Consider the following 17,385-nt stretch of genomic DNA (forward strand, 5'->3'; position numbering starts at 1 on the left):
CAGATGCCTCTCCCCTCTACAGCTTCCAGTTCAGAATGACCTCTAGAAAACCTCAGACAGACCTCTGACCCCCCAAAGTGCTTAGTGTCTGGCCATTTGGTCGAAGGCCTAATTGGTTGCTGCTGTGAACACTCCATTGGTCTTGGTGCACATCCAGGGCTTAGTGTACATACAGTAGGTGCTCACTAAATACATGCTGAGTGTCTCTAAGTTCATGGAAGGCAAAGATCACTCTTTCAACTCCTGTACCCTTCCTGGCGTCCAATGCCAGGCTTTCAATAGATGGTGTCTGACAAAATACTCCCCAGTATATTCTGTAGGGAGAGAAATGTGTTCTTGCAAACTCCATATTGTTATTTTGCACAACGGGCATATATTTTTATTTTACATAACTCATTACATAGTATCTCATTCTGTTTTGTACTTTTTTCACTAGGCATCATGTTTTCAAGATCTACCTGTATGTACATTGGAACCATTGCTTCCAATGGCTGTGTACAACTGCATGGGGTCAGCCGCTACCTCTTACCTGTCTTCTTCCAGGTTTCCTTCAACTTCTGCCACCTGTCCAGGGTTCGCAAACTATCTTGTTTGCTCTCCTCACAACCCTGAGACACAGGCTGAAGAGGGATTATTTGTGGCCTTTTTACAGAGAAGAAAGTTTAAGGGAACTGGCCTCATTTCCTGTGCCAATGTCAAATCCTCTGGTAGTGACTCTCTGGGCTATCATTCTGAGAAAGGTTCTGAGGCTGAATCTAGGCCCAGTGGGAACAACTGTGGTGACTGCTTAGTGATATCTGCCTCGCTGTGTTGCATTTACTGTCTCTGCACAGGTCCAGTGCCACCCAGCCAGGATGGAAGCCCAGACTCGGGCCCTTTCCCCTACCCAGCCATGCTTGGTGTCCAAGGCCCACACTTGGGGCTGGGAAGGAACGCCAGCCCTGTGTGGCTGTGCCTCCTTTGCCAGACCTCCTTCCAGGCACCCCACCCCTCAACTCAGGGGTTATGACTGCCCCGGAGCCTCTGATCTGAGTGCTTTTGCCCCATGCTCAGGCTCTGGGCCATCTTTCACCTGTCTTTCTGAGATAATTTTAGGCCCCAGAACAGCTGGGATGAGGGACACATGGCCCCTGTCCTCCTTGCTCGGTCAGCACCTCCCTTTTCTGCCCCCTGAAACCACAGGTGCCTAGGGTGAGCAGTGAGGAGAGCTGGGTCACGTGGCAGCACAGCGGGTTCTCTGGTTCCCCATGAACTCCACCTGCTTGGCCTAGGGCCAGAGCACTCCCCACTGGCTCCGTGGGGCGTGGCAGAGGACAGTGCTGCTAATGGAGGGCGGTAGGGCCAATACCAACACAAATCATCCCAAACTTTTTTCTACCTGGTGCTGGTCTTGGAAGATGTTCAAAGTCCAGGGGACACCTCCCATCAACTTTTAGATCCCACCAGTTTTCTCACTTTCACAATTCTGAGGCTGACCTAAATAATCCACGAAGGAGGCCTGGATGCTTGTCCTGTACGGCCTCGGCACAACCTATCTGAGCCTGCTTCCTTTACTTGGTTCACCTCTATAATGAAGACATACAATCTTAGAGGGAAAGGGACTACGGGGGCACCTAGGTCTACTTCCCAGCCAAAGCAGGAATCTCTCCCTAGAGCCTCAGTTGATCATTCAACTTTCGACATACAATCTTAGAGGGAAAGGGACTATGGGGGCACCTACATCTACTTCCCAGCCAAAGCAGGATCTCTCCCTAGAGCCTCAGTTGATCATTCAACTTTGCTTTGGGCCCTTCCAATGTCAGAGATCTTGCTACCTCACAAGGTGGCTCATTTCTCTCCTGGATGCTTTCACATTAAAAAGTGCTTTCGTAGGTGAGTAAAATAACAACAACAAGAACAATAATGGCAACTACTACACAGAGTGCCAGGCATGATCCTAAGCCCTTTTACAGGGATTATTTCATTGAATCCTCATAACAACCCCACAGATGGGAATTATCATTCCTCATGCATCGATGAGGGAATAAATGCCTTGTCCAGGTCACACAGCCAGTAAGCGGTTCCCCCTTGGAACTTTATCCCATTGATTCTTGCTCTGTCTTCTGGGCCTCACAGAACTGGGGCCCTTCTTTCTTCCAAGTGACAGCTTGCCTTTGAGGCTCAGTAGCCAGTGAGTTGACCAAGGGTGGAAACACCTGATTCCATTTCACATCCCTGTTTCTGGGGTAGTGCCTAGTAGGTCAAAACTGTAGATGCTCAAGGAAACCTGGATGGTCGATGAGTGAGTAAACAGAGGGCACTGATCCAGGAGTCAGGAAGCTACAGAGACCACCACCAGTGGGTGACCCTGGTGACAATTCTCGTTTCTGGGCCTTCATCTCTTTATTGGTAAAATTAGAGGGTTAGACTGAGTGATACCTGAGGTCCCCCTGTCTGGACTTTCGGGATTCCAACCTTAGTTCTTCTAGGGTGGGTTCCCCAGAAGATAACCTCTCCCTGAGGTGGACACCCCCACCACCATGGCCAAGCCCTGACCTCCCCAAGTGTGCCAGGGTTAAAACATCTCCTTTCCAACAGAAAAGCCACAATCTTCAAATCTGGGGCTTGATAAAGGAAGTTCCTTTACCGAGGAAGAAACTGATAAACACCAGGACTGGCTGTGAGGGTTCAACTTTCCCTGGAGGGGAGCATGAGTTATCATTCTCAGGGCAGCTATAGGGCTCCTTCTTTCCCACCCATGGCTAAAACCTCCAAAAGACAAGTGGGGTCCTTGGGGCTCGGGGCCAAGGTGCCCCCCGCAGGCTGCAACTCGGAGCACACAGTCAAGGTTCAGATGGCCTGGATGTCCCTGTTTGTAATGGCAAGGCAGCCACCAGGCACACATCATAGCCACAGATTATAGAAAAGGTGCCCAATTCCCACCCTGAGGCTCAATTTCTCATCAAGGGTGAGAAGCAGAGGTGGCAATCCCGAACCGTCCCTCGCACCTCGTACCCCCTTCACCACAAACCCTTTGCTGGCAGTAGTAGTACTCAGCTCCTGAAAGCCAAGGTCCCCATATAGTACCAAGGAATGGTCTCAGAAACTGTGAGTCCTTGCCCAGCTCCCTAGCCCCTAATCCATGCCCTTAACTTCCACAAGCCTAAAACCCAATGATGATCAGATGGCATGAGTCCCAAACGCATCTCGACATCATCACACTTCTAGGTCTTACCCCAGAATTAACGTATCTCTGGGAATGGTCCTAGGACTCTACATGTTTAACAAGATCCCCAGGTCAATCCCAATATAGGCACCCTCATGCCAGGAGTGTGATAAGTAGAGGTAGATATATGGCTTCTGTAAGGCCGTAGCCTCCAAAGGAATTAGACCTCAGAGCTTGTGTGGCCCTGGGCATATGGGGGCTGAGGCGTGCATGGTAAGTGGAGGCTCAGGAATGGGAGGAAAGGGTAGAGAGAGGCGTTAGGAAATAATCGTGCAGAGACAAAGGACCACAAGAGCTATAAGCCTTGGGTAGGTGGGAGGGGCAGTCCAAGTGTTCAAGACAGGTAAGCTCTCCTAGGATTGAGGGGTCAGAGAGGAAAAGAACTGAGAAAGATGCCTTGGCCCAGTCCATCTGTGCTTGTTGCCCCTAGGTTTGGTCCAGATCCTTGAGAGAGGCGTTAGGAAATAATCGTGCAGAGAAAAAGGACCACAAGAGCTATAAGCCTTGGGTAGGTGGGAGGGGCAGTCCAAGTGTTCAAGACAGGTAAGCTCTTCTAGGATTGAGGGGTCAGAGAGGAAAAGAACTGAGAAAGATGCCTTGGCCCAGTCCATCTGTGCTTGTTGCCCCTAGGTTTGGTCCAGATCCTATCACTCGATGCCCCCCTCAACCCCCGAAGCAATCAGATGGAGGAAGTGGGACCCTTTGGTGCAAATAACTGAACCCTCCCCGCAATCAGAGTCCTCAGCCCACCTTCCTGCCCTGGTCTGAGTAGTGCTCTGCTACTTGGCTGGACTGACATGGTCTGATGAATGTCTGCGTTGGTGGCAAGTCCATAGGGCAAGGGCCAGGTTACATGCCACATGGTGGACTGGGCCTCTCTAAGTGAAAGTGAAGCCTACGAGGTAGAAAAGAAAGGAAGTAAAATGACACCTACCTGAGCTGCCAGCACTTTCAGAAGCACTCCTGGACATCTTAGGCTGGCCATGTTTGCCGCTGGCCCGCCCAGACCCCGGCGGTGGGGGGCCCGAGGGAGCAGGGGCACCGTCTCCCCTAATGGTGGTGAGGTCCTGCATGCTGAAGCTCCGGAGTCTCTCCGATAAGGCACCCTGTCCCTGGATATGACACAGGAGGGGGCACACGTCAGAGGCCTGACCCACAGGCCATGGGTAGTAGTGGGAGGCAGACACTGCAAAGGCCAACAGGGAGCTCTGACAGTCAGCGAGGTAAAAATCAAGACCTGGAAGGATTCCGCAGAGGGGCAGGTACCCAGGGTACTTGCTGGAAACACTGAGGGTCAAAGTCTAGAATATTCCATGGCCTTCTGTGGAGCTCAACAATTGCTCCCTGGCTCCAGGCTCCTTCCTCCCTTTCAGGTGCCTCTAGATGATGAGCTAGAGCCTCAGACCCAGGGCCAACGACATGATCGCTGCCTGTAGTTCCTGCTCTCTAGGGGCTGTCTGCTGCTTCTATGGCTTTACATAAATAAAAATCCCTATATAGCTACATTTTTCTCAGTTTCTAGTACACAAAAATCTGGTCAGAAAATCAAAATCTAATAATCTATGTGCTCAGTCCTTACTCTTTTCAAAGGAAATGAAATACAGACAGTATTACTAAATGCATGACAACAGCAATTTCTTTTATCTGCTCATGTCACTGTTTATGGGGCACATTTACTCCTACTGTTGCATTTGAACTTCATAAAATACCCAAAGGGAATGAATCAGGAAGGAAAATATATTTTTTTAAAAAACCTTGCTGACTGTAACCATTTTATATTCTGAGAAAGCCACAGAATTCATCTCAGGGGAAAATTCTTCTTTTGTTTAGGAAGCAAGATCAATCCATTACAGTTCTGAAAGGGAAGGTCCTCGCTGTCGGGATGAGAGAATCTGTGTCAGAGTGAAAAGGATCATCATGAAGGCCCAGGGACAGTGGCAGTGCTTTAGTGTGCCTCAGAGGTGGCAGACAGAGGACTGTTTTGGAGGGAGAAGGAAACCTGAGAAGGGGCAGGGGCTGGTAGGAGACTGGGGTTGTTGCAAAATGAGTTGAGATTTGAGCAAAAAGTGACAGGCAAGTAACCACCAGGCAAATAAATAAACCCTGAGCATCTTCAGAAATACCAGAGGGCATCAGACTTTTCACAGGTACATGGAAATGGTGGGGGATGGGAAAGGGGCACTTTATTTGCATAAGGAGGAAAGAATGATCCTAGAGGGCTAAAGGACATGTGACTTGACCCTCTCTCTACCTCACTACTCTCATCTGCAGAAGAGCATCCACATAGCAGGATGGTGGTAAGGGTCAAGTGATATGATGCCCATAACAGATATCAATTACAAAGCCCAATGCATATTAAGAGTTCGAAAAATGTCAACTATTAGGATGTTAGCTGCTGCTGCTGCCTAAGACACACAAGTTGCTGTTGAAATAAAAATATAGAAAGATCACTCCTGCCAAATGAGAAGGAGGGGCTTCAAGATTTCAAGCTCAAATCAATGATCAGGAACTAACTGCATCAATGTGTCTGCCAGATCTTGCAAATGCTCAGCAAGGTGTCTGAGAGGTAGGGACAGCAAGCATCATACATGTCAATTTTAGCAAAGCCCTCAATTCCACTCCCAGAAACTAACCAACCTAGCTCCGATATCAGTAACATCATGAAGACTGGAAGTGGCAGAAGTAAGGACAGAGGAGATAATAATAGCTCGGTATCAACCTAGTCCCGTCTCAGAGTAAACCACGGAAGCATGGATACAAGTCTCTTAAAAACGAATGAGCTGTATCTGTTAAAAGAATCTGAGATGTTTAAAATCAAACTGTCTCATTTGTGAACCTCTCAGCCCTGCTCTGTCTCTACTCAAAACCCCATTTCCATTCACTCTCCGCAAACCCTCCCACTTCACCTCTGCTCTAGAAAACTTTCATTTTGTTATTCTGGAAACAACCAAGAGTTGTTCATTGGCATTTTACAAAATTGGGTTTTCTATTTTAGAAAAATAAATTTGGATTCTCTAAGTTTGGAAAAGCTTGATACCATATTTTCCATAATTCAGTGAGCCACACTGCCATATAAAAAGCTTTGAGAAATTCTACAGTATTTTGGGTTAACTTAGTATATCCCAAACATATTTGACCACAGTGGAATATACTGTTAGTTGGCCACTTGATCTTCGCCAAAAGGCTGAGATGTGATTAATCATCCAAAAATCATTCCAACTCCATTCTTGAAATGTTGAGAAAAAACAGATCTCCCAACCTCCCTAATAACTATGACAGCTATGTGATGCAGTTCTGGCCAATGGGAGGTGAGGGGGAATCTGCTAGGGGACTTCTGGGGAAGGTATTTTCTCTTCCTGATATGCAGGAGAAGAAAGGCCTGGCTCTGCCCCGCTGCTTTCTGCATTTGAGTGTGGTAGAACTGCCATCTTGTAACTAGGAGACACACAGAAACATCCACCCAGAGTCCTGACATCACTAAGTCACTAGAATATTGATGGCCCCCACTTACTTCTAGACATCTTATAAATGACATATATTTTTCATCTCTGAAATTATAATTGCTATTGCCTTGACATTGCTGTCATTGCCTATACATGAGTCCACATGGTTGTTATTCTCTGTGGCATGACGAGACAACTGAAGCCCCTGAGTGTTCAATTAACAGACCATTTAAGAACCACTTGAAGAAGAAATATAAGTACACGTTGTCTAAGACATAGGCCACTGACACCTTCTGGTAAGATCAAGAATGGGGCAGCATCCAAACGGACAGAATGGGTATCAGCAGCATTGAAATCTCAGAGACAATAGCTCTGCGTCACCAATGCTCTGGAAGGCACAGAGAGTGATATGGCATTCTCATAAATGGATACGGGTGAGCTGAGTTAAAAGTCAGACTCTGAAAATGAAGTGAGGTTAGGAAGACCTCAATAATTTTTTTGTGCTTCTATGTTCCTCTCAATGTATATACAAAAGTTACACACACACACAAATCTATGTCTAAACAAGTCTGAGTCTTTTTAATAAGTAGAAGTAAAAATTCTAAGTGAAAAAGCATTATGTTCTAATTTAATTGGCAATATTTTCTTCCTTAGTGGTACATAAGATAATGACGTGCCTTAGAAACCACAGCACTTTAGATTCAAAACAATATGGTTGCACTACTCAGAGAAGCTTTCTCTAACCTTCTCAGGTCCCCGTCATATGCTCTCAGCGCAGTCTGTACTTACTTGCTGTACTCCATATAATTATATTTAATTATTGGCGTTGTCTGTTGGTATGCCTTCTCCTCTAGATTTTTTACTTACTATTGCAGCCTTGGCATCCACCACTTTACTTGATACACATTAGGGGTCAAGGAGTTGAATGAATGAACATATGACCATTTATTGAGCAAGACCAAGTAAAGTACAGCAGCAGGAGACCCCCACCCTCACCCAAATGCATCAGCCAGGGTCCCAGACCTGAAGGAGCATCCTACTGAACAGAGAGTTAGGCTTTTCAACAAAGAATGTATGAAAGATGCCACAGGTCCGTAGGGCGCATGAGACAGAGGACACACATCTGAGGGGCAAGGCATCCAGAGAAGGCAGCATTTGACCTGGCCTTGACTTGGTTGAGTGAAGATGGAAACCAGGTGGAAAGAAAAGTATCTCTCTTAGTATCTGTTACCACTCAGAGCTGCCACTTCATTCCACCCAAATGAGTCTTTGAAGTTTTGTCTGCTAGGGAGATGGGGGTTCAAGTTATACTGTGTTTATGGCCAAATGGAGGCATTAGTGAAAGTCCTACTGAAAGCCTACAGGGTTTTGTTTTTTTTAAACAACCATGCCAGTGGGAGTGAGACTAAGTCTTCACTATATACTCTCTTCTGTATTTTCAGAATTTTTTACCATGAAGAAATCATTTACTTAAGAAATCATTACAATGTCATTGTTAGCAACGCCCACAGTACTCTCCCATGATCACCATGTGGTCCTTATTTTGTAAATATAAGGCTTGTATGATGCTGAGAAATGCCATCTAGACCTCCTTGCCAAAGACATGAAACTATTAAAAATAAAAACAAAACAAAAAAACAGAACTGAGAAGGAAGAAGTGGCATTTTCAGAAACTGCAGTGTATTGCCCTCCAGCCTTGAGAGCCTAGGGGCCTCTCCTCCTGGAGGCCTTGCCCAAGTCAACTTGGTCTTTCCCAGCCTTGCAATTTCATTTGGAAATTAAAGCATTGAACAAATTCCCTACCAACTGGAAAATTCTGAGTTCAAGAATGTATGACCCTCTTCTATAGTTCATTATCTGGCTCTGATTGCAATTCTAAATAAAAGTTTCTAGAATGCTTTGAAAATCTCTAAAATAAATGTTGGGCCTCCCAACGTAACTCTGATGAAGGGTGAATAAGTTACAGCATGCATGTATGTTTTTTAAATGTCTTGTATCAATTTCTTCCCCAGCCAGCACTGAGTTTAGAATATGAGCCATAGCAAACCTAAGAATTCTAGGGTCACTTCATGAACTAAGGACAGCCTACTTCAGGTACATCTGAGCACCTGCCTCTGGGGCTGTCACAGCACATGTCAGCCCTGTCTTCACCATCCCTGCTCCTCCTCCCCAAAAGAAGCTATTCACGGCCTAGCATCGTAGGACTGGAATTCTGTCAGACTCTTGAGCTCTTCTCCCCCTCATTGTTACAAGCATTGTCTATCCAGTTTTGTTGTGATTGCTTGTTTATATGCTATTTGCTTTAACAGATGCAACTTGCTGCTTTCTAGGCAAAACAGCATCATGTGGCCCAATGGTTCTCTAAGTTGTGCTGCACAGAACGGCAGAAATTCCACGGAAGTATTTTGGGGGCAAGGGCAATGATATTCCTGATTATCTTAATCTTTTTTCCTAGCTAAAACTCTTAGAAAATTGAATTTCAACCAAGAGGTAAATCATGTCACTGAATTTTCTATTAATCTGAGATCTTTAATTTCTAACTCTTCCCCCAGTTTGTAAGGAATAAGAAAGCCATGTATCTAACATACACCAAATTCTGCATGTTTTGATGTTTTCTTAGTCAGGGGAGAGAGGTATGTTCTGGAAAAACCAGACCTTTAATAACCTGGTATTCCAAGTAAAACAATTTATCACTAATAGAACGCCTGCCATGATGGCCCATAGAGCCCTGATTCAACACAGCAGCTAAGCTTGGTTGTAAGCCCTTGATGAAGACCTCTTTTCCAGAGGGACACACCAAGTCACAGGGGAAGGCTGCAGCAGAGCACGGATGTTAGCCCATCATATCTCACACATATCTAATCCCAGCGACTGATGACAATGAAAATAAAGACAAAAAGTTTTAGTGTGTCAAGCGATTGACCACAAAACCACCAGCACAGCCACATTTCCCACTGGTAATTCAAAAAGAGTTAGTACTTCCTTCTGGTGAGCCACCTTACTGACAGAGTTACCTCTACAGCTTCACATGCTCCAAATCAGCACCAGGCAAGATCCTCACAACATGCTGGATGAAGAAGAGGGGCCTTGTTTGTGACATAAAATTGGATTAACAAACAAAGAAGGATTTCTCCCCACTATAAGATCAATCATCAAATTGAATTCATTTTTCAGGCATCAAACAAATAAAGAAAATACCCATATAAATTAATCACATTAGATGCTACCAAATTAATACAATAAGAGGTTCTGGAAGGACGCTGACACGGGACCTGGCTCTTGGATTAACACACATGCACACACACACACAGTGTTAGGGGGAGAGGCACCTGGCTCTGATCCAGACCATGCGCTGGTGGGTGGAGGAGGCTGCTGGCTCTCCTGCCCCACCGGATCAGTTTGGAGTTAGTCACACCTCTCAACGGGGTTACCTGCCCTTCTCTGAGGTCCAAAGAGAAGATAAAATGAAAGAGTTGAGCCACCTGATAAAGGGGAAAAGAAAAAAAAGGCATGGGCACCAAGCCTACAAAACGGGGCTGAAGGGAGCCATGCTGCCCTCACCTCCTACACTCAGTTACTCACACATTTCTTCATTCATTCATTCATTCATTCACGCAGGCATTCGCAACAAACGCTGATGTTTACAAAGCTCTGTGTGAAGCCCATCAGGAGAACAAAGATGAAGAAACATGATATGGTTCCTGCTCCCAAGGAGCTCACAGTCTGGCTGGGACATCAAGACACAAATGAGTACAAGGTGGCAAATGACAAAGATGACAAAGTGTGTGACAGAAGTTCAAGGGAAGGAGAGAGACAGCACTGTTGGCTGAAACACCAGAGGGAAGCATCGTATAAGAGGTCAAACTTGAGTGAGGCCAGGATTGCGTCACCAAAAAGAAAGGGAAAATACTGAGGCTGGTGAGTGATTTGGGCTAGCGTGTGAGAGGAGAAAACTTTGGGAAACTGGAACGGAACCAGTCTGGTGCTGGTGAATAACAGGAGATAAGCCTGGAAAATGTGTAGTTGGGCTGTCTACATGTGGACTTCAATGTGAGTTCCCCTGAGGGTTTTGAGTAGTGAACAATGTGAAGAAAGCAAGATTTTAGAATAATGAGAACATCCTGGATATACTCTGTGTCACACACTGAGAACTGGCCTGATACCTGCTCTCCCCTACTTCCTCAGGTTGCAGCTGGGCACATGGATGCCTGAAACAAGGACTGTATTTCCTAGCCTCCCTTCTGGAAGTGCCCTTAATAGGAGACAGAATGCAAAAATAAATGTTAACCATCAAAGGAAGGCTTGTTTGGTTCTTCTGGTTTGGAACAGGCTGGGCTTCAAGTGCCAAAAGAAAGCTGCTGAAGTGGTGAGCAGCAAGTGATTCGAGAGACAGGGCTGTTGAATGATGATAGGGCATAGATGAGTCAAATCCCTATAAACCAGACCAGGACCTGGTCATCTGAGTCAGGCCAGCATCCATGTGATTGAATTTTACGGTTAGGAAAGACTCTCTACACATGGTGGCTGTCCCTCTCCTTGCATGTAGAAGTCCAACATTGAGCCGAATCGTCTCAGCATGAAGCTTTGCCTGGCTCCACGCTTCCTCCTTAGACAGATGAAGGCCCTGAGGGGAGGTTAATGTGCTAGCAGATCTTTCTTCCTTATAGGGTAAGGTGACACAAGAAGCCTGTTAGAAAGGGACAGTGAATGAGGAGAAGAGACTAAGGGGAGCAGGAAGCTTTGCCTGGCTCCACGCTTCCTCCTTAGACAGATGAAGGCCCTGAGGGGAGGTTAATGTGCTAGCAGATCTTTCTTCCTTATAGGGTAAGGTGACACAAGAAGCCTGTTAGAAAGGGACAGTGAATGAGGAGAAGAGACTAAGGGGGTCATCCTCAAGACAAATTTGTTCAGCTGTTAGTGAAAAGTTAAGCTATGGTTATACTCACATTTACAAATGTGCCCACATTATTATAAGTGATAAAGCTTTAAAGAAACTACATCATGGTAACATGGACATGTGATGCAAATTCATTTACCTAGTATGTACTGTCTCCTGAATTTAAGTGTTGCCCCAGCCTTGGCTCAAAGCAAAGAAGGAGCCTGCCTTGGCAGCATTTGCTGGCAGGCTTTTACATATTGATGCACCTACTTAACTTCTAGAGGTGTTTGATATAAAATGGTCAGAATGGTAGGCAGTCAACCTTAAAATTATCCAGGGCTCTGATTGACTCTAAAATTCTCAGTAGCAGACCATCATCTCTCAGGCACTCAGCCACAGGTCCTCAGGGTCTGGTGGCATAATCCAAGTAGAAAATGGTCATAAGTTGTAAGTCCAATGGGTGTGGAGGGAAGTGGGACTTGAAGTGATGCAAGCAAGGAATGCTGGACTGGAAACTAGAAAGTGTCACTCTGACTCCAGCTTGGCAACTAACAGCTGTGTGACCTTGGGTGAGCGATTCAACATTGGGCCTCAGTGTTCTCCCCTGTGAAGCAAGGGGTTACAGAAGATGCCATCTAAGGTTCTTTCCCACCCTAGCAATTGACTGTCTCTCTTGAAGGGAAGGAGGGCAGGTGCTCATGTGTTGTAAGTTGCCCTACACGGACCCACTCACTTCAAAGTTGAAGAGGAGGAAGAAGCAACTATATAGAAAGTCCAGCCCAGAGCCAGGAGGACCTGAAGCCCAGGGCAGGAGAGTGGCTTGCCCGGGGAGACACAGCACAGGCAGGGCCGATGGAAACAAGAAAAGAGAGCCTAGATCCACATAAGTGGGAAACTGAGCCTCTTCTCCAGAAGAGTCTGAATTGTAAATACCTTCCCAATGGCAGCATCTGACTTGTTTCTTTTATTCTGTCTAACAGTGAAGAGAAGACTATGATCAACTTTAGAAATCAAACTGACCTGAGTAGAAGTGAATAACAAGTAACCTTTAAAAAGCATTTAGAGCTCTACATGCTGTTAAATCTTTGTGTACATCGTAGAGTCTTTATATACACCTCATAACTGTTTTGTGACAGACACAATTATCATGCACATTTTGTAGGTGAAGAAGCTGAGGCTCACAGAAATGCACCAATAAGTGGGGCAGCTGTGATTTTTAACCCCAACCTACTTATCTCCAAAGCCACTTGATGCTAAGCATTGCTCTATTGGCAAAGACAGCTAAAAATATGTACAACAGTCCTTCATTCCTTTAACATTTAAAGAGAACCTACTGGGGGTGCAGATAAGATGGAGATACAGAGTACAAGAGAGCAATTCCACCTAAATCAGAGAAGGTTTTGTAGAAGTGGAAGCATGTGACCTAGAAGGGTGAACAGAATTTCAAACAGGCAGAAACAGGGGCAGATTAAGGACCAACATGAGCAGGAAAGAGAAAATCCTAGAAATAGTACATAGAGTTATTATTTCTAGAATAGCACAAGAGGAGGTTTTGTGAGTGCAGTACAAGAAGAACTGAAAAGTTAAGAGACAGGAAGACTGAGACGGGGGTGACTGCCAAGGACTCAGATGGAAAGGGAGTGGAGCAGTCGACCACTTGGGTAGCTACTGTAATAGTCTAAGCTGGAAGGGAGGGTGAGAAGAACCCTGGAGGGAGGGAATGGATGTCAAAAATGGGCAGAACTTGAAGAGTAAGTGGGAGGAAGAAGGAGCATCACAGATGACAGAGATTTAGAGCCCAGAGGCCTGAGAAGATAATATTAATTACTAGAAAAATAGGACATGACTTCTATTCAAGATGGCAGAATAGGTAAACTCTGTCCTTGCTTCCTCTTGTGACAATATCAAAATTACAACTAAACTACAGAACAATCATCATTGAGAATCACCTGAAGTCTAGCTGAATGAAAGTCCTACAACTAAGGACAAGGAAAAACCACGTTGAGACTGGTAGGAGGAGCTACCAGTAGAACAAGCTAGTCCCACACTGGCATATGGCAGTTAAAAATCAGGAAGGATATCTTGGCTATGAAGGTCCCCCTGGAGGAGCAAGGGGTCTCACCGCCATACTGGGCACCTCAGCCCAGGGTTCCAGTGCTGGGAAGAGAAGTCCCCACAACTTTTAGCTGTGGAAACCGCTGGAGGTTCTAGCTGAGTGAGATAGAAGGCTGCTGGAGTACTAAGTATTACTCTTAAAGAGCCTGCACATGGACCTGCTCGCTGACAGACTCACTCACTCTGAGCTCCAGCTCTGGGGCAGCAGCTCAAAAGGTGCCAGGGACACATGAAGAGGAAGAGAATTATCTGGCTTCAGAGTGAGGACTGGAGGGGCAGCTTTCTCCCAGACAGAAGTGCTGGTAGAATCTATTGTGTTTTTTGGTGAGCCTTCCCCCATCCTGGCATGCAGAAACAGGTAGCCACCATATCTGGATCTCCATCAACCCAGCTAACAAGGGTCACCCTGCCCTGGAGATTCCCTGAGATCTCACCTCACCCAACTTGTGGTCCCATCCAAGCTGCTTCCATAGGCTTTTCCATACAAACGGCCTGTCTTTACTCATGCTGTGGATTTTCTTAACATCTCTCAAAGCTCTGCAAAACCTAACAAGCAGCATGCCCTGTACCTCTTGCTGATCAACCCCAAGCTCAGCACTCGCAGCACCCGGCTTTGGTTCCTGGCTTGGCTTCTCAAAGCACCTCCAAGCCCAGTGCAGGTGGCAGCCATCTGAGGACTGGCTCATGTCAGGTGGCCCTGGGTAGGTCACGGGCTGCAGCTGTATTTAGTCTGTGGTAGGGCCCCTCCCAGGAGGCCCCAGGGCTGGCACGCCCAATGGCCAGCTTGGACAGAGCTGGAGCACCACCTACCGCATTCCAGGGCAACACACCCAGACTGGGCAGGCACCAGGGCAGACTGGGCAGGCACCAGGGCCCTGTTAAAGCAAATCTGCAGGCTGGCTCCATAGTGTAGTGGTTAGCACATCTGCTTTACATGCAGAAGGACCTGGGTTTGCACCCCAGGTGGAGCGAACCATACCCTGGGTGCGCCAGGCCCCGTGTGTGCCAGGACCCCCGAGTGCGCTGGGGATACCTGGCCCCAGGGGCGCCAGGCCCCGGGGCACTGGAGGCACGCCGCGAGTGTGTGGGAGGAGACGCTCCGCCTTCAGAGATCCAGTTCTTAAGGGGAAACAGCAACATCCATAGGTCAGGGGTGGAAGTGGTGGGTGATAAAGAGGGGGAAAGAAAAAAAAAAAAAGCAAATCTTGCTCTGTAAGGAGCCTCTGGAACAACATTAAGCATCTCAACATTTGTGACACAGAGGTACCAGAACGAGAGAACAAGAGATTTAGAACCTAGTTGAAGGAATAATGATGGAAAACTCCCCTAACCTGGTGAAAGAAATAGACATATAAGTCCAAGAAGTACAGAGAGTTCCAAACAAGATGAACCCAAAGAGGCCCACACCAAGACACATTATAATTAAAATGCCAAAGGTTAAAGACAAAGAGACTCTTAAAAGCAGCAAGAGAAAAGCTGTTAGTTACTTATAAAGGTACTCCCATAAGACACTCAGCTGATTTCTCAACAGAAATTTTGCAAGTCAGAAGGGAATGACAGGAAATAGTCAAAGTGATGAAAAGCAAGGACCTACAACCAAGATTACTCTGCCCATCAGAGCTATCATTTAGAATCGAAGGACAGATAAAAAGTTTTCCAGACAAATAGAAGCTAAAGAAGTTCATCATCGCCAAGGCAGTGTTACAGGAAATGTTGGAGGGATGTCTTTAAGAAAAAGAAGAAAAAATAATAAAAATACTAATAGTAAAATGGCAATAACTACATATCTAGCAACAATTACTTTAAATGTAAATGAATTAAATGCTCCAATCAAAAGACAGGGTGGCCGAATGAATAAGAAAAAGAGACCCCTACATATGCTGCCTATAAGAGACTCACTTTAGATCAAAAGACACACAGAGACTAAAAGCAAAGGGAAGAACAAAGGTATTTCATGAAAATGGAATGAGAAAAAAAAAAAAAAAGCTGGAGTAGTAATATTTACACCAGATAAAATAAACTTTAAAACAAAGGCTATAGCAAGAGACAAAGAAGGACCCAGTAATACCGCTTCTGGTTATTTATCTGAAGAAACACAAAACATTACTTCAAAGGAACATATGAATCCATATGTTCATTGCAGCATCATTTACAACAGCCAAGATATGGAGGCTACCTGAGTGTCCATCAATGGATGAATGGATAAAGAAGAGGTGGTACATATACATAATGGAATATTACTCAGCCATAAGTAAGAAGGAAATCTTGCCATCTTCACCAACATAGGTGGACCTAGAGAAGTGGAGCAAGTCAGACAGAGAAAGACAAATGGCATATGATTTCACTTATGTGTGAAATCTAAAGAACAAAATAAACAAACAAACAAAACAGAAACAAACTTGTAGATACAGAGAACATTTTGATAGTTGTCAGATGGGAGGGGATTGGGGGCTGGGTGAAAAAAGTGAAGGGATTTAAAGTACAAATTGGTAGTTACAAAATAGTCATGGGGATGTAAAGTACAGCCAAGGAACATAATCGATAATGTTATAATAACCATTTATGGTGTCAGATGGGTACTAGATTTATTGGGGTGATCACTTCATAAGTTATAATAAATGTCTAATCACTATGTTATACACCTGAAACTAGTATAATATTGTATGCCAACTCTAATTGAAAAGTAAATTATATATTTAAAAAAGATGGGACACACAGAAGGGACAGATTTGGGGGTCAGGGAAATGTTGAGTAAAGGCACCAAGGAGATAGTGGGAGGTTGGTGAGGAGACATTCGGTAGAAAAGCCAAAATGCTGGACTTGAGACCCAGTGTAAAAGTGGAAATTCTCCAGTTTCAGGGAGGCAGTATCTCCAGGTGCCAGCCCCCAGGGAGAGCAGTTACTCACAGGGAGGTGATATCTCCAGGCGCCAGCCCCAGGGAGAAGCACAACATTCCAAGGTGAAGATGATAAAATTGTCTATTAGGCCTTGTTTGAGCTGAGAGTTCCCCTGGATACCTTTATCTGTGTACAAAAGGTTATCGACTAACATCTGCTTCTTGTGACCTAGTCATTCAAAAATGTAGTAGGAGACTTTATAAGCTGCCCCTCTCGGGAAGTTCGGGGCTGATCTCCTCTAATCCTGCATGGTAGAGAGTCAGTCGCCAGCCAGCTAATAAAGGCTCATAATTAATCTCAGTTGGCTCCGTGGGTCTCAGAATCATTCGGGCCATAACACCAGGCAGAGAAGCCAGTCTGGGAAGCTGGTGCATCAGGTGACAGATAGCTGAAGGTGAGGAAAAAGATGAGATGGCCCTGGGAGGGAGAGGAGAGCAAGGTGGAGAAATCCCACCCAACAATAGGGAGTGAGGGGAAGAGGAAGGGACCAAGCATGAGAGAACAGTCAGGAAGGAGGAAGCGACTCAGAAGTTGCCTAATCACAGCCAAGAAACAGAACTTCCCCGTTACACGTAATCCTAAAAATGCTTTCTCAGACCTCCTAGGTTTAACCAGGCTATTTTCTGAGGTCAGGCAGGCTTCTCTCTTTCCACTTGGACCCTCGATGCTATGTATAATCTCCACGGGTAAACATGGAATAGAGAGGGGGCAAGAAACGTCAGACCAGCAACTGCGTGTGAGTTCCAACCCTCCCTCTTCAGCTACTTATGATGCTGGGCCTTTGTTTGTTTTAATCCACCTACCCATCTGCCCAGCAGAGTGAGGCGAGGTAACATTCCTAGTAG

General features: G+C 45.7%; 1 protein-coding gene across 1 annotated transcript in view; it reads right to left on the reverse strand.

Annotated features, from left to right (window-relative positions):
* Positions 1 to 17,385, reverse strand: part of REEP1 (receptor accessory protein 1) — a 60,673-nt gene that overhangs the window by 10,676 nt on the left and 32,612 nt on the right. Inside the window, exon 6 of the mRNA XM_006917728.3 lies at positions 4,140 to 4,317. Within this exon, the coding sequence (XP_006917790.2) occupies positions 4,140 to 4,317 (178 nt within the window). The remainder of the gene's footprint in view (positions 1 to 4,139; positions 4,318 to 17,385) is intronic.

Source organism: Pteropus alecto, unplaced genomic scaffold, assembly GCF_000325575.1.
Source record: "Pteropus alecto unplaced genomic scaffold, ASM32557v1 scaffold117, whole genome shotgun sequence".
NCBI lineage: Eukaryota > Metazoa > Chordata > Mammalia > Chiroptera > Pteropodidae > Pteropus > Pteropus alecto.